The sequence below is a fragment of the Coregonus clupeaformis genome, chromosome 16, assembly GCF_020615455.1.
Source record: "Coregonus clupeaformis isolate EN_2021a chromosome 16, ASM2061545v1, whole genome shotgun sequence".
Classification (NCBI taxonomy): domain Eukaryota; kingdom Metazoa; phylum Chordata; class Actinopteri; order Salmoniformes; family Salmonidae; genus Coregonus; species Coregonus clupeaformis.
This window is the reverse complement of record NC_059207.1, coordinates 2,602,854-2,615,266: the sequence shown is the minus strand read 5'-3', so window position 1 is coordinate 2,615,266 and position 12,413 is coordinate 2,602,854. Positions and strand designations below refer to the sequence as shown.

The following is a 12,413-nucleotide window of genomic DNA, read 5'->3' as shown; positions in this document are numbered from 1 at the left end:
CTGGAGGATAAAAGCAAAAAAACATGATATACAAATGACACACTAAAAAGTCGCTTCATTTGCTATTTGTTCATTGTGTCAAAGTGTGGTAGAGTGGGTTCGATTCACAAAGGGGTAAGAATTCAAGTCGAGGTTGTTGTGATTGTGGCCCCTGGGTTGTTGTGACTGTGGCCCCTGGGTTGTTGTGACTGTGGCCCCTGGGGACCTCGTCGTTCTGTGTGCACTGCACAAGTCTAACCCAACCTCAGGCACAGAGAGATTGTCTTGTGAGTCTAGACAATTTGTGTACTAGAGAATTACATTATAAACATTCATACATCACACTTAAGTGCATACATTACACACACAAGTTATGCCATACATACACTAACCAGGAGGGTCCCCCAAAATGATTGGCAGTTTGCAGAATTGACATGGAATTTATCAATTATGAAAGTAATATAAAACAGTCTGTCTGTGAGAAGGTGTTTGTGCCTTTTTGTGTGTATATATATATATTACATACACACACACACACACACATACACACTACATGACCAAAAGTATGTGGACACCTGCTCGACGAACACATTCCAAAATCATGGGCATTAACATGGGAGTTGGTCCCCCATTTGCTGCTATAACAGCCTCCACTCTTCTGGGAAGGTTTTCCACTAGATGTTGGAACATTGTTGTGGGGACTTGCTTCCATTCAGCCACAAGAGCATTAGTGAGGTTGGGCACTGATGTTGGGCGATTAGGCCTGGCTCGCAGTCGGCGTTCCAATCCATCCCAAAGGTGTTCGATGTGGTTGAGGTCAGGGCTCTGTGCAGGCCAGTCAAGTTCTTCCACACCGACCTCGACAAACAATTTCGGTACGGACCTCGCTTTGTGCACGGGGGCATTGTCATGCTGAAACAGGAAAGGGCCTTCCCCAAACTGTTGCCACAAAGTTGGAAGCACAGAATTGTCTAGAATGTCATTGTATGCTGTAGCGTTAAGATTTCCATTCACTGGAACTAAGGGGCCTAGCCCAAACCATGAAAAACAGCCCCAGAACATTATTCCTCCTCCACCATACTTTACAGTTGACACTATGCATTGGGACAGGTAGCGTTCTCCTGGCACCCACCAAACCAAGATTTGTCCGTCGGACTGCCAGACGGTGAAGCGTGATTCATCACTCCAGAGAACACGTTTCCACTGCTCGAGAGTCCAATGGCGGCGAGCTTTACACCACTCCAGCCGACGCTTGGCATTGCGCATGGTGATCTTAGGCTTGTGTGCGGCTGCTCAGCCATGGAAACCCATTTCATGAAGCTCCAGAAGACCAGTTCTTGTGCTGAAGTTACTTCCAGAGGCAGTTTGGAACTCGGTAATGAGTGTTGCAACCACTTCGCAGCTGAGCCGTTGTTGCTCCTAGACGTTTCCACTTCACAATAACAGCACTTACAGATGACCGGGGCAACTCTAGCAGGGCAGAAATTTGACAAACTGACTTGTTGGAAAGGTGGCATCCTATGACGGTGCCACGTTGAAAGTCACTGAGCTCTTCAGTAAGGCCATTCTACTGGAGATTGCATGGCTGTGTGCTCGATTTTATACACTGGTCAGCAATAGATGTGGCTGAAATAGCCGAATCCACTAATTTGAAGGGGTGTCCACATACTTTTGTATATATAGTGTATTTGTGTGTGTAATCATTCAAATTCTTCATATGCAGGAAGCTTCTAAACAAGGCACTTAAAACGGGGGAGGGATATCATTTCTAATATTATTATTATACATGGGACATCTTCCATTTCCTTACACTGCCGCCCTATAACTCACCCTCATAAATACTAAAACACATGACGTAGTCACACATATGCAGTCACAAAGACAAACTCTTTCATGTGTTAAAAACAAATCATTCACTTGACAGTAGCTGATATGTTAGATCATGAGGATTTGGGAGGAAGATTCTCTGTGCAAAGTTCACCACTTTCAGACTACACACATTCATGACTACACGCACAATCTACACATACGGGGAGGCAGGCACAAATACACTTTCTCAAGGAGGTCCCACACTCAAAAACATAAAAGCATTGAATATTAGATTCCTACAGTCAGTAAAAACCAACCCAATGTAATTCAAAAGGCACTACACCAGCACAGAGAGAGGGAGAGCCTTGCGGTGCTCCTGTGCTTGAGCACTGTGCACATAATTTAGGGAGGGGGGTGTTGGTGGGGTTTGGAAAAGGTCAGGTGTCAAGGGTTAGCAGGGGGACGTCATCCTCCGAGGTCATGTCCTCCGAGAAAGGGATAAGCAGCACCTCATCCTCCGAAGAGGAGGAGAAAGAGGGGGATGCGGAGAGGGGCAGGGAGTTGGTGGGGGAGGACTGGGAGGCGCGGAAGCGAGAGATACCGCGCCCCAGAGAGTGGAAGAGCGAGGCTAGGGAGGGGCTGCTGATGGTGGGAGGGGCAGCCACAGGGAAGCTCTGGGGGGAGGCCGGGATAGAGACGTGGGGTGGAGGAAGGGAGGGGGGAGGCGGTGGTTGGTGCGGCACCGTCTGAGGGAGCAAGCCTAGTTTCTGTGGCAACGGCAGATTGACGGCTTCCACAGCCAATGAGGACGTTGCAGGAGTTGATTGACTGGGCTCTACACCAGTAGAGGCGGGATCTGTCTGCTGGGGGGCGGAGCTGGATGGCTGGGAGGGCCTGGAGGCGGGTCTAGGGATTAAGCCCCACCTCCGCATGCGACGGACGGCCCGGCGGACGAATCGGGGCCGGTGACGGCGACGTGGAGAGTTGGCGGTGTCCTGTCTGAGGAGATGGAGGATACCTCTCAGAGTAAGAGAGGAAGACTGATGGGGGGAGAAAGAAAGAGGAACACAGAGACCGAGAGAGAGAACAAGAAAAATATTAAAAGCTTGAAATGTAATTTGTTGAATTTGAAAGTGTGCTATACAAATACAATTATTTCTTAACATTATCATTAAAGTTTATGATTTGCGTAAGATCACTCCTAGCTTTGAGGGAACTATTAAACAAAGCTACAACACAGTGAACATATTGTTTTAGTACTCCTTCCCTCCTTCAGCGGTCTGCAGCAGCTAAACAGACAGCTCTAGGATCAGGTCACCCCTGTCCGTATAATATTATTCATTATGATCTAAAAGGCTAAACTGATCCTAGATCAGCACTCCTACAGGCCCTAGTGTAACTCAATCTATGAGACCGTGCTCCTGCTGCTACTCTCATAAAGGTGGTCCTCTGTAGCTCAGCTGGTAGAGCGCGGCGCTTGTAACGCCAAGGTAGTGGGTTCGATCCCCGGGACCACCCATACACAAAAATGTATGCACGCATGACTGTAAGTCGCTTTGGATAAAAGCGTCTGCTAAATGGCATATTATATTATATATAATGCAGGCTGATGATAATGGAGTCATCCAGTGAAGCTGAACCATCAGTGCCTCTGGTAGGTCAGATATACAAGGCTAGTCACGAAGAGTCAGAGGACCGATGGCTCTACTGAGGAGATTTCAAATAAACAAAGTTTGTGAAGGATTCCCATAGTAAAGGAAGGAAACCAAATAAAGGAAATCTCAAGTCATCAGTTATTTTAGCCCTTCAATTAATTGTGCTCCAATCACAGAGGGACAAAGTTGCCTTTAGGTTTCTGATCTAAGGTCAGTTTTGCATTTCCCCCCCACTTAGGGTTAGGATTGGGGGACTTTTAGCTGATCCCAGACCTGTTCCGAGGCTCTCACCTCGTTGGGGTTCTCTGTGGGGAAGTCCTCCACTGGAGGGATGATGCCTTGGGCGATCAGCTGACCGTAGGAGGGAGGAGCCTGCTGCTGGATCAGCTCCGCCTCCTGGCGGCTGATTGGAGCAAACATACTGCAGGAGGAAGACAGACAGAAACATATGGGGGTCTGGTCCAACAAGACATTTTGGTTGACAGTGATCTTACTTTTTATTTTGGACACAGATCAAGGGAGGCGTTTGTGGGTGATTTTGATGAAGCATCAACATGAGTAAACTTGACGTGTGAGGTGCATGAGAGATACCTGTATTCTCGGGTGCGCAGTGAGTAAAGCTTGCAGGTGCAGCCCATAGCGATGACCAGCAACAGCCCACAGACCAGGCTGCCAACGGTTGCGGCAGTGATGACCTTCCGAGGCAGGGTCACGGAACAGTTCAGCTCGTCTGTCCCGTCCTTACAGTCCACCTGGCCGTCACAGCGCCAGCTCTCAAACACACACCTGGGGAAGAGACAAACGGTCAAGATGGCGTATTCACTTACACACACATCGAAACACACTACGCATGCACCCCCACACACACCATCCTCTACCTGTCACTGTCGCAGTGGAAGGTCCCAGGTTGACATATAGAACAGTCTCTCTCGTCGCTCCCGTCAGAACAGTACAGCTGGTAGTTACACCTCTCCTTGGCAGGGAAACACACCGGACGCCCTATGAAGTTATGCCCCGCCAGCACCGCCCTCTGCCCAGCCCCTCCACAGGCAAACTGGTCCCTGGGGCACCCCCTGCACCCCGCTTCGTCATGCCCCGTCTCGGGACAGTCCCAGTGCCCGTCACACTTCTGTTCCTGGGTGTAGCAGCCCCCCGCGGCACCCCCACATTTACCTTCCCAGGGGGGGCAGTAGCCCCCGACACGGTAGGTGGCATTGAAGCCCAGCCCCTCTGAGCCGGGGAGCGTACGATAGGTCAGGGACAGGAGGCCGGTCTGGGATTCAACCTGGATGGCCTTGTAATTGGACGCATTGGTGATCTGTCACAGATGGAAAGGGAGGTGATTAGATTGAGTAAATTAACTTGGGTAAATTAACTTTCCAAGAACTTTCAGAGGTAGAAAAGTTTAACCACAGATTTAGGATCAGACCACCCTACTCCCAATGAATAAAAAATATCTGACTTTGTTTCAGTTTATTAGGGGCAATGTCTACCCAACTCCATTAAGCACATACACACCCCCTCACACTCACAGTTTTGATGAGTTCCCCAGTGCCCTGCTGTCTGTTAGTGATGGTGACCGTGTCTCCAGGCCCCAGCTCCAGCAGCCGCAGGTCCAGCTTCAGAGGCCTGGAGTCCTGGGGGTCCAGGGTCCACACACAAAACAGAGGGGGGCCCCTGATGGAAGGAGGGGCGAACGTCCCATAGAAGGTCTGGAGGAGGCCCCCGCAGGTGATGACCTTGGGGGGCAGGGTCACGGTGCAGTTCAGCTCGTCTGTCCCGTCCTTACAGTCCAGCTGGCCGTCACAGCGCCAGCTCTCAAACACACACCTGGGGCAGAGGCACAAACAGTCCACACGTATATCACATCGATACTACACTAACACACACATCAAAGCTCACTAACATACATTAATGCATGCACACAGGGTTTTTTCTGGATCAAAAGGGGGCTTAGGTGGTGGGCACGGTAGGGGGAGTGACAATGGGCGCGGTCGGCCCGGTGAATTTGAGATCATTTTTTGGAGACTCACATCTTGGCGATGTAGAGACATTTTTAAGCAGATGTCCTGCAATTCTACACATTTATCCATGGAGTTGAGAGAAATTTGCCATGGCTAATGCTTTTGCAAAAAACCTAATCAAATCAATACTGCTACATTCTTGCTTCTGGAATTTTCTATTATCTTTGACTGTCTAGCTTTTATTTGGGTGATTGTTAGATCTCAAAGATCCTATACTGTAAAACAATATATAGGTCCATTATCTTTTCTACTCTTGTTTTTGGTCGTTTAAGTTTACACAAAGCGCTTTTCCAACCAGAAAATACATGAAAACTATTTATAATTAGTAAAGAATTACACAGTTTGGATTTACGCGTCCTGAAAAAACGCTTAGGCGGCACGCCCAATATTTCAATGGCAGAAAAATCCCTGCACACACACCATCCTCTACCTGTCACTGTCGCAGTGGAAGGTCCCAGGTTGACATATAGAACAGTCTCTCTCGTCGCTCCCGTCAGAACAGTACAGCTGGTAGTTACACCTCTCCTTGGCAGGGAAACACACCAGACGCCCTATGAAGTTATGCCCCGCCAGCACCGCCCTCTGCCCAGCCCCTCCACAGGCAAACTGGTCCCGGGGGCACCCCCTGCACCCCGCTTCGTCATGCCCCGTCTCGGGACAGTCCCAGTGCCCGTCACACTTCTGTTCCTGGGTGTAGCAGCCCCCCGCGGCACCCCCACATTTACCCTCCCAGGGGGGGCAGTAGCCCCCGACACGGTAGGTGGCATTGAAGCCCAGCCCCTCAGAGCCGGGGAGCGTACGATAGGTCAGGGACAGGAGGCCGGTCTGGGATTCAACCTGGATGGCCTTGTAATTGGATGCGCTGGTGATCTGTCACAGAGGGAAAGGGAGGGGGAAGAGGATGAAGTGATTAGATTGAGTACATTTAAAAACTTGGGTAACTGAACAGTCTTGTGACACATGACAAACTCTAGAGGTAGAAGTTGGCTTTCACCACAGATCAAGAATAAGACAAGCCTACTTCCAATCCTAGGGGAATTAAATGATATCTGACCCCATATCAGTTTATAAAGGGGCCACTTTACCTAACTCTAAGACACAAACACACCACAGGCACACTCACAGTTTTGATGAGTTCCCCAGTGCCCTGCTGTCTGTTAGTGATGGTGACCGTGTCTCCAGGCCCCAGCTCCAGCAGCCACAGGTCCAGCTTCAGAGGCCTGGAGTCCTGGGGGTCCAGGGTCCACACACAGAACAGAGGGGGGCCCCTGATGGAAGGAGGGGCGAACGTCCCATAGAAGGTCTGGAGGAGGCCCCCACAGGGCCACTCGATGGGGGCCCGGTTCACACTGGGGTGGGCTCGGTGAGGCTGGGGGCTGGGGAGTCTACGAGGCTGGAACTGCCAGAAGTCATCTATAGGATTAGCTGGCTCCTTTTCCTTGGTGTGGTCCCCATCAGCGTCTACTTCCTTCTCTGTCTTCTCCTCCTCTTTCTCCAGCTCGCCCGGTGCCTTCCCTACCGTTTCCCAATCCCTCGCTCTGCTGTTACTCCCCCTGTTCTTCTCTCTTTCTGTCTCCCTCTCCCGGTAGGACTCTGGTGTGGCGGTGGCCACCACTGTTTTGCTGTGCTCAGGATCCAGGTTCAGGATCTTAATCTCTCCATTACAGTCCTGCTCGTCTATGCCCACCCCTTCACCGAGGCACTCCACCCGGCCGTTACAACGCCACGACAGGGGCAGGCAGCGCCCGCCCAAACACTCAAAGTCCACCGCCGTACAGTCACCGGAGTCTAGAGAGAGAGGAGTGGCAGGGAAAGTACAAGAGAGGGAGATGAACTGGGGTTAAATAGAGTTAAAACTAGTCTACTATGTCATTTGTCATGATTAACAAGTGATATAGCCTAACATCACGGCACCATACCTCGGACGTAGCCCAGGCGGAACGTAGACACAGGGAATAAGTGTGGCAGGAAGTGGTGCGTCACTGTAATGTTTCCCCCCATCAACTCCATGGGTTTTGGCAGGTTGGAACCACAGAGGGTAATGGGCTTGCCAGTCGACGATGTCACCGAGACCCATTCCTTCTTACACCGTGTGGAAAACTGGGAGAAACTGAAAGAGCAACGGGAAAAAGAGATAACAAAGAAGTAAGCAAACAATCAAAAACGTCCTTATTTGGCTATGAAGCCATTTTCCTTTACATGATGTGACCTTTCTAAAGTCCAGTCCGGACACAACCCCTACGGCGTACCCCCCAGGCACTTCATGTAGATCTGAAAGTATTGGATAAGTATAATTAAACAACATGATAGTAGCTCCACCTTGTCCACTGACAGGCTGGGCAGACTCTTCCTCTAATTGCTTACACCTAGCTAATCCCTTCAGATGTACACTAGTGCCAAGAAGGTTAAGGACTACACTAGAAGTTGTTTCGGGACAAACGTCGATGCACCCTGATCCACCGAATAAGCCCCCAAGACAGCGGTAAGACAGCGAGTGGGTAGACATTACCTGAGAATAACAGGCTCTCCTACATGTGCCTTGATAATCCAACTACAGTTGAACGGCCGCGGGCGGTAGGACCAGCTGTGGTGCACAGAGCTTCTGATCTCTCCTCTCGCAGCCTCCAGGACTTGGGGAGGTCGTCCACAATGAGCTGGGAGAGAGAAGGACCCTACAGTACGTTAGACTTCTGGGTTGTGTTAAGTAGGAAGAAAACGGGCGTGGGACAGGGAGGTGCTACCTAAGAACTCATGTTTTCATTTTTCTGTTGCAAAACTTTTTTGCTACGGTGTTCCTTGTCTGATTAATCAGGCTGTAATTCACAATTAATTGGTATATACAGCCTGAAACATTGGAGTGCAAAATCGTGTAAAAGAACCGGAGATGCCACCGCTGATTGTCAATTACAGTTGAGACTCCCACGCCTACTCATGTTGATCACATAACTATGAGTATTGTGTAAAACTGGTGAGAGGCAGATGGGTCCCTTTGATATCATGAATAGAGACATTAGCAAGAGATGGGGGGGTTAGTTCTCTTACCAGTACTGGAAGCCAGCTCTAGGCTGCTGTATGCTGTGAATCAACAGGCAAAACAGAGTTATAGAGGTCTGAATAGGGCATTACAAAAGATCTGACTAGTATTTGCATACGGTACAGTTGACACTAGATACTGCTTACAAAATACAAGGTTTACATTTACATTTTAGTCATTTAGCAGACGCTCTTATCAAGAGCGACTTCCAATTAGTGAGTGCATAGTTTACAATACTTGTTGGCCTAAAGCAGGGCTCTCCACCCCAGTTCCTGGAGAGCTACCCTCCTTTAGGTTTTTGTTTCAACCCCAGTTGTAACTAACCTGATTCAGCTTATCAACCAGCTAATTATTAGAATCAGGTGTGCTAGATTAGGGTTGGAGCGAAACTTACAGGACGGTAGCTCTCCAGGGACAGGGTTTGAGAACCCTGGCCTAAAGTATTGTGCTTTACCACCTGACATATCGACCAACAGACAGATAGATAGGTCACATTCAAAGTAAAACTCACCAGTTACAAACAAAATGTTGATGACACAAAGGTTGAAAGAGACAGTCATTCTGATGGTGCTCCTCTGAAATGCGGGTGCTCATGAAAGACCAAAAATTGTGAAAGGAAACTAGAATGGAAAAACATCTAGGCAGATCCCTCAGTTCGCCTTGCTGAGTGGCCCCATCGTTGCTAATGTCTCGTTCAGGAAGACTTCACCTGAGAAAATAAAAAGACCAAACCTAATCAGCAAAAATTGCTATTTTGACTAGCCTGGTACCAGGTCTTGCCAAGTTCTATAGCCATTGACACACCAAACAAATGAACATAAGTGTTGGCAAGACAGCACAAAAAGATCTGGGACCAGGGTATAGTTTTAGAGGAACCGGCGGGAATTACTTTCAGAAACATAGCTACAGAACTTGCTTAAGCCTTTACTTATGACAGCAAGACATCTGAAGTTGTTCGCTTAAGGTATGTGTTGTGTTGAAGGTTATGGTTATCTGTTTTTATCAAGAACACAATGTTTACATCAGTGGAGGCTCCTCAGAGGAGGAAGGGGAGGACCATCCTCCTCAGAGAATTTCAGAAAAACAAAAATTTTAAACTTTTTAGATAAAACTATACTAAATATATTCACGTGTCACCAAATAATTGATTAAAACTCACTATTTTGCAATGAGGGTCTACAGTAGCCTCAGCAGCATTCTGTAGGGTAGCACCATGGTGTAGCCGGAGGACAACTAGCGTCTGTCCTCCTCTGGGTACATTGACTTCAATACAAAACCTAGGAGGCTCATGGTTCTCACCCCTTCCAAAGCCTTACACAGTAATTATGACAAACTTCTAGAGGACGTCAGAGCTCTTGCAGCATGAACTGACATGTTGTCCACCCAGTCAAAGGATCAGAGAATGAATCTAGTACTGAAAGCATTAGCTACAACTAGCTAGCACTGCATAAAATGTGGTGAGTAGCTGACTCAAAAGAGAGAGGAAGACAATAGTTGAACAGTTTTTAACAAATTAATTTATTCCAAAATTAAGGAGAAGCGAGAGAGAGAGCTAGCTATATTTCGTAGTATATTTTTTTTCACTTTCACTTACTTAGCGTTGAATGCAGCTAGCTAGTTTAGCCTACTCAAACACCTGGCTCAAACAGAGAGGGATGCTATGTTTGCTAGCTGGCTATCCAACACTGGAACTCTTCTAAGGCAAGGTAAGCTTTTGATTTTATTAATTTATTGCCGCCGGGGCCCACCGGTGTAACTGCTAAACTGCTTGCTGCTCACTGTTCACTGTACTGCATGATTGTAGTGGGTTTACTAACGCAGTTCTAGTTGCTATGTTGACTATGACGTGACAACGATGTAGGCTGTGTGTAGCGGTTAGCAATCATGATATGAAGGTTTGGCTTGGAAAGGTTTTTTCGTCTGGTCACAGACAGCTGATGTGTTGTGCACTGAAATCCACAAGTGAAGGGAAACAGTGAGCGGAGGAGAGCGCGTAAATAGATGCGAGAAGGAATTATATATACAACGAGCTGTTTGTATGTTGCTGCTATGAAAGTGAACTGTGTTTGCGTTTGATCAGGGGTGTATTCATTGCACCGATTCTGTTAAAATATTTCTTAAACGGAACGGGGATAAACATACCTCATTTTGGCCAACTGTTGGACTAATGATTACACCCTAGATCATCTAGATGCAAGCAAGAGTGTGTAAGGCGGTATTGAATGTGTCACGGTCTGTCACCTTGATTACTCAAAATTCTCTTGACCTGTGCACCTACGTTGTAAACTTTAATTCATTGGCTAGGTTGTAGCAACCTCATGATGGGTAATGGGAAATGTTGAGTATCATGTAGTCGCCTAAACCTATCGATGTTACATTGAGCTGGGTGAATGGAATATGAATGACAGTGATCCAATATGCTGTAATATAAATAAGGCTATGTTCATAAAATAAAATAAACATCCTCCCTCATCTTAAACGGCACCGACAGCGACTGGTTTAATTTTATACACAGCCATGTCCTGCCTTGCCAGTAACGTTGGCTAGCTAGCTAAATGACGTCGCTAACTAACCTTATGCTGTATGATTTACCAGCAAGCTAATCCTAAACACAAAAATGGTTGCGCTTTTCAATATCAACTTTATTTTCTGTGTCATTTTAATTCTAGATGAGGCGAAATTATTTACAGACTTTCTAGACCTTCTCAATATTTGCCCCCGCAAACTTCCTTGAAGAGGAAGGGATTCATTACGCCGATTCTGTTGCAAAACTTTTCGTCTGTTGCAAAACGTTTTGTACACAAACCGTTTACTCCAAAAGGAAACGTTTTCCAACGAAAACGAGAGTTTCTATTGGACAAATTCAGCTAGGTCCCTCCCCGTTTCGTGCCATTTGTTCAGTTTGGTTCTTAAACGATAAACTGTTTACATTACAGGACGTAATGAATACATCCCTGCTTCGCTCTCTCGCCTTGTTGCGTCTAATGCTAGCTCTGACTAACTTCCCTCTTCCTTTCCTCATGTTTTCCTGGAAGTGCCACGCGATAAAAAGGCATTCAAATATACATAAACACTGATGTACATATTAATTCAAAACGGTGATAAATTGTGTATATAAATGCCTGTAACAACTAAATTAGCAATCTTACCCTTTCTGTCGTCTTTATTGTTGATAGGCAGAGTTCTGGCCAACTTCCGTATTGTTTACTTGAACAGGAGAGGGGGTGGGGCTAGAAACTCAGACTGAGGCTTCGGCTGTCACAACGCCCCAAACAAACTCCAAAGTTAAAGAACCAAACCAGTTCACGATAATTTTATCTGATTTAACATCAAATGTTACTTGCTCCTCTAATCACGAATTCGTTTCAATGGTGATTCTATCGACAGTTTTGGATGAATTTAAGTTATCATGTTTCACCACCAGGTGTCGGAATTGAGTAGGCTAGTGAGATAATCCCTCAAATGGGGTATACCACAGTGGAATTGTATTATAGCAGACGGCCTTGCATCCGAGAATACAGTGTAACATTATTTGCATTAGTACGTTTTATAATCAGCAAGGTAACATGCATTTGATGCATTTCGTCAATGGACTGAGACAAAGTGGATTAAAATCAAATTACTACTAAATTGTCTGCCTAACTTGTTCTTGTAGTTATTTTTGATAGTTTACACTATCCTGGGCTGTTGTTTTTTATTTATTATGATAAATGAATGTTCATATTTATACGGCCGCAGCGTCTACTGCTGTTTCTTTACCTCACTGAGATAGGCTTCACACATCTGGGTGATCGAGGAACTTTCTCTCAATTCAATTCAATGGGCTTTATTGGCAAGGGAAACATATGTTTACATTGCCAAAGCAAGTGAAACAGATAATAAACAAAAGTGAAATAAACAATAAAAAATGAA

The 12,413-nt window shown here is 46.8% G+C and overlaps 1 protein-coding gene across 2 annotated transcripts; it reads right to left on the bottom strand.

Moving 5' to 3' along the window:
- Positions 1-1,609: 1,609 nt before the first annotated feature.
- Positions 1,610-11,720, bottom strand: LOC121572188 (low-density lipoprotein receptor-related protein 10). Of its 2 annotated transcripts, none has more exons than XM_045225845.1 (12): positions 11,651-11,720; positions 9,013-9,210; positions 8,510-8,542; positions 7,977-8,139; positions 7,387-7,577; positions 6,591-7,255; positions 5,898-6,337; positions 4,976-5,273; positions 4,322-4,761; positions 4,035-4,229; positions 3,735-3,864; positions 1,610-2,828 (listed from the first exon to the last, which is right to left on the bottom strand). In XM_045225845.1, the coding sequence occupies exons 2-12, from the start codon at positions 9,059-9,061 to the stop codon at positions 2,226-2,228; spliced, it is 3,207 nt and encodes a 1,068-aa protein (XP_045081780.1). In that variant the 5' UTR covers positions 9,062-9,210; positions 11,651-11,720; the 3' UTR covers positions 1,610-2,225. The 2 variants fall into 2 exon arrangements, with proteins under 2 accessions (XP_045081780.1, XP_045081781.1); XM_045225846.1 differs by having other exon boundaries at positions 7,977-8,121.
- Positions 11,721-12,413: the final 693 nt, after the last annotated feature.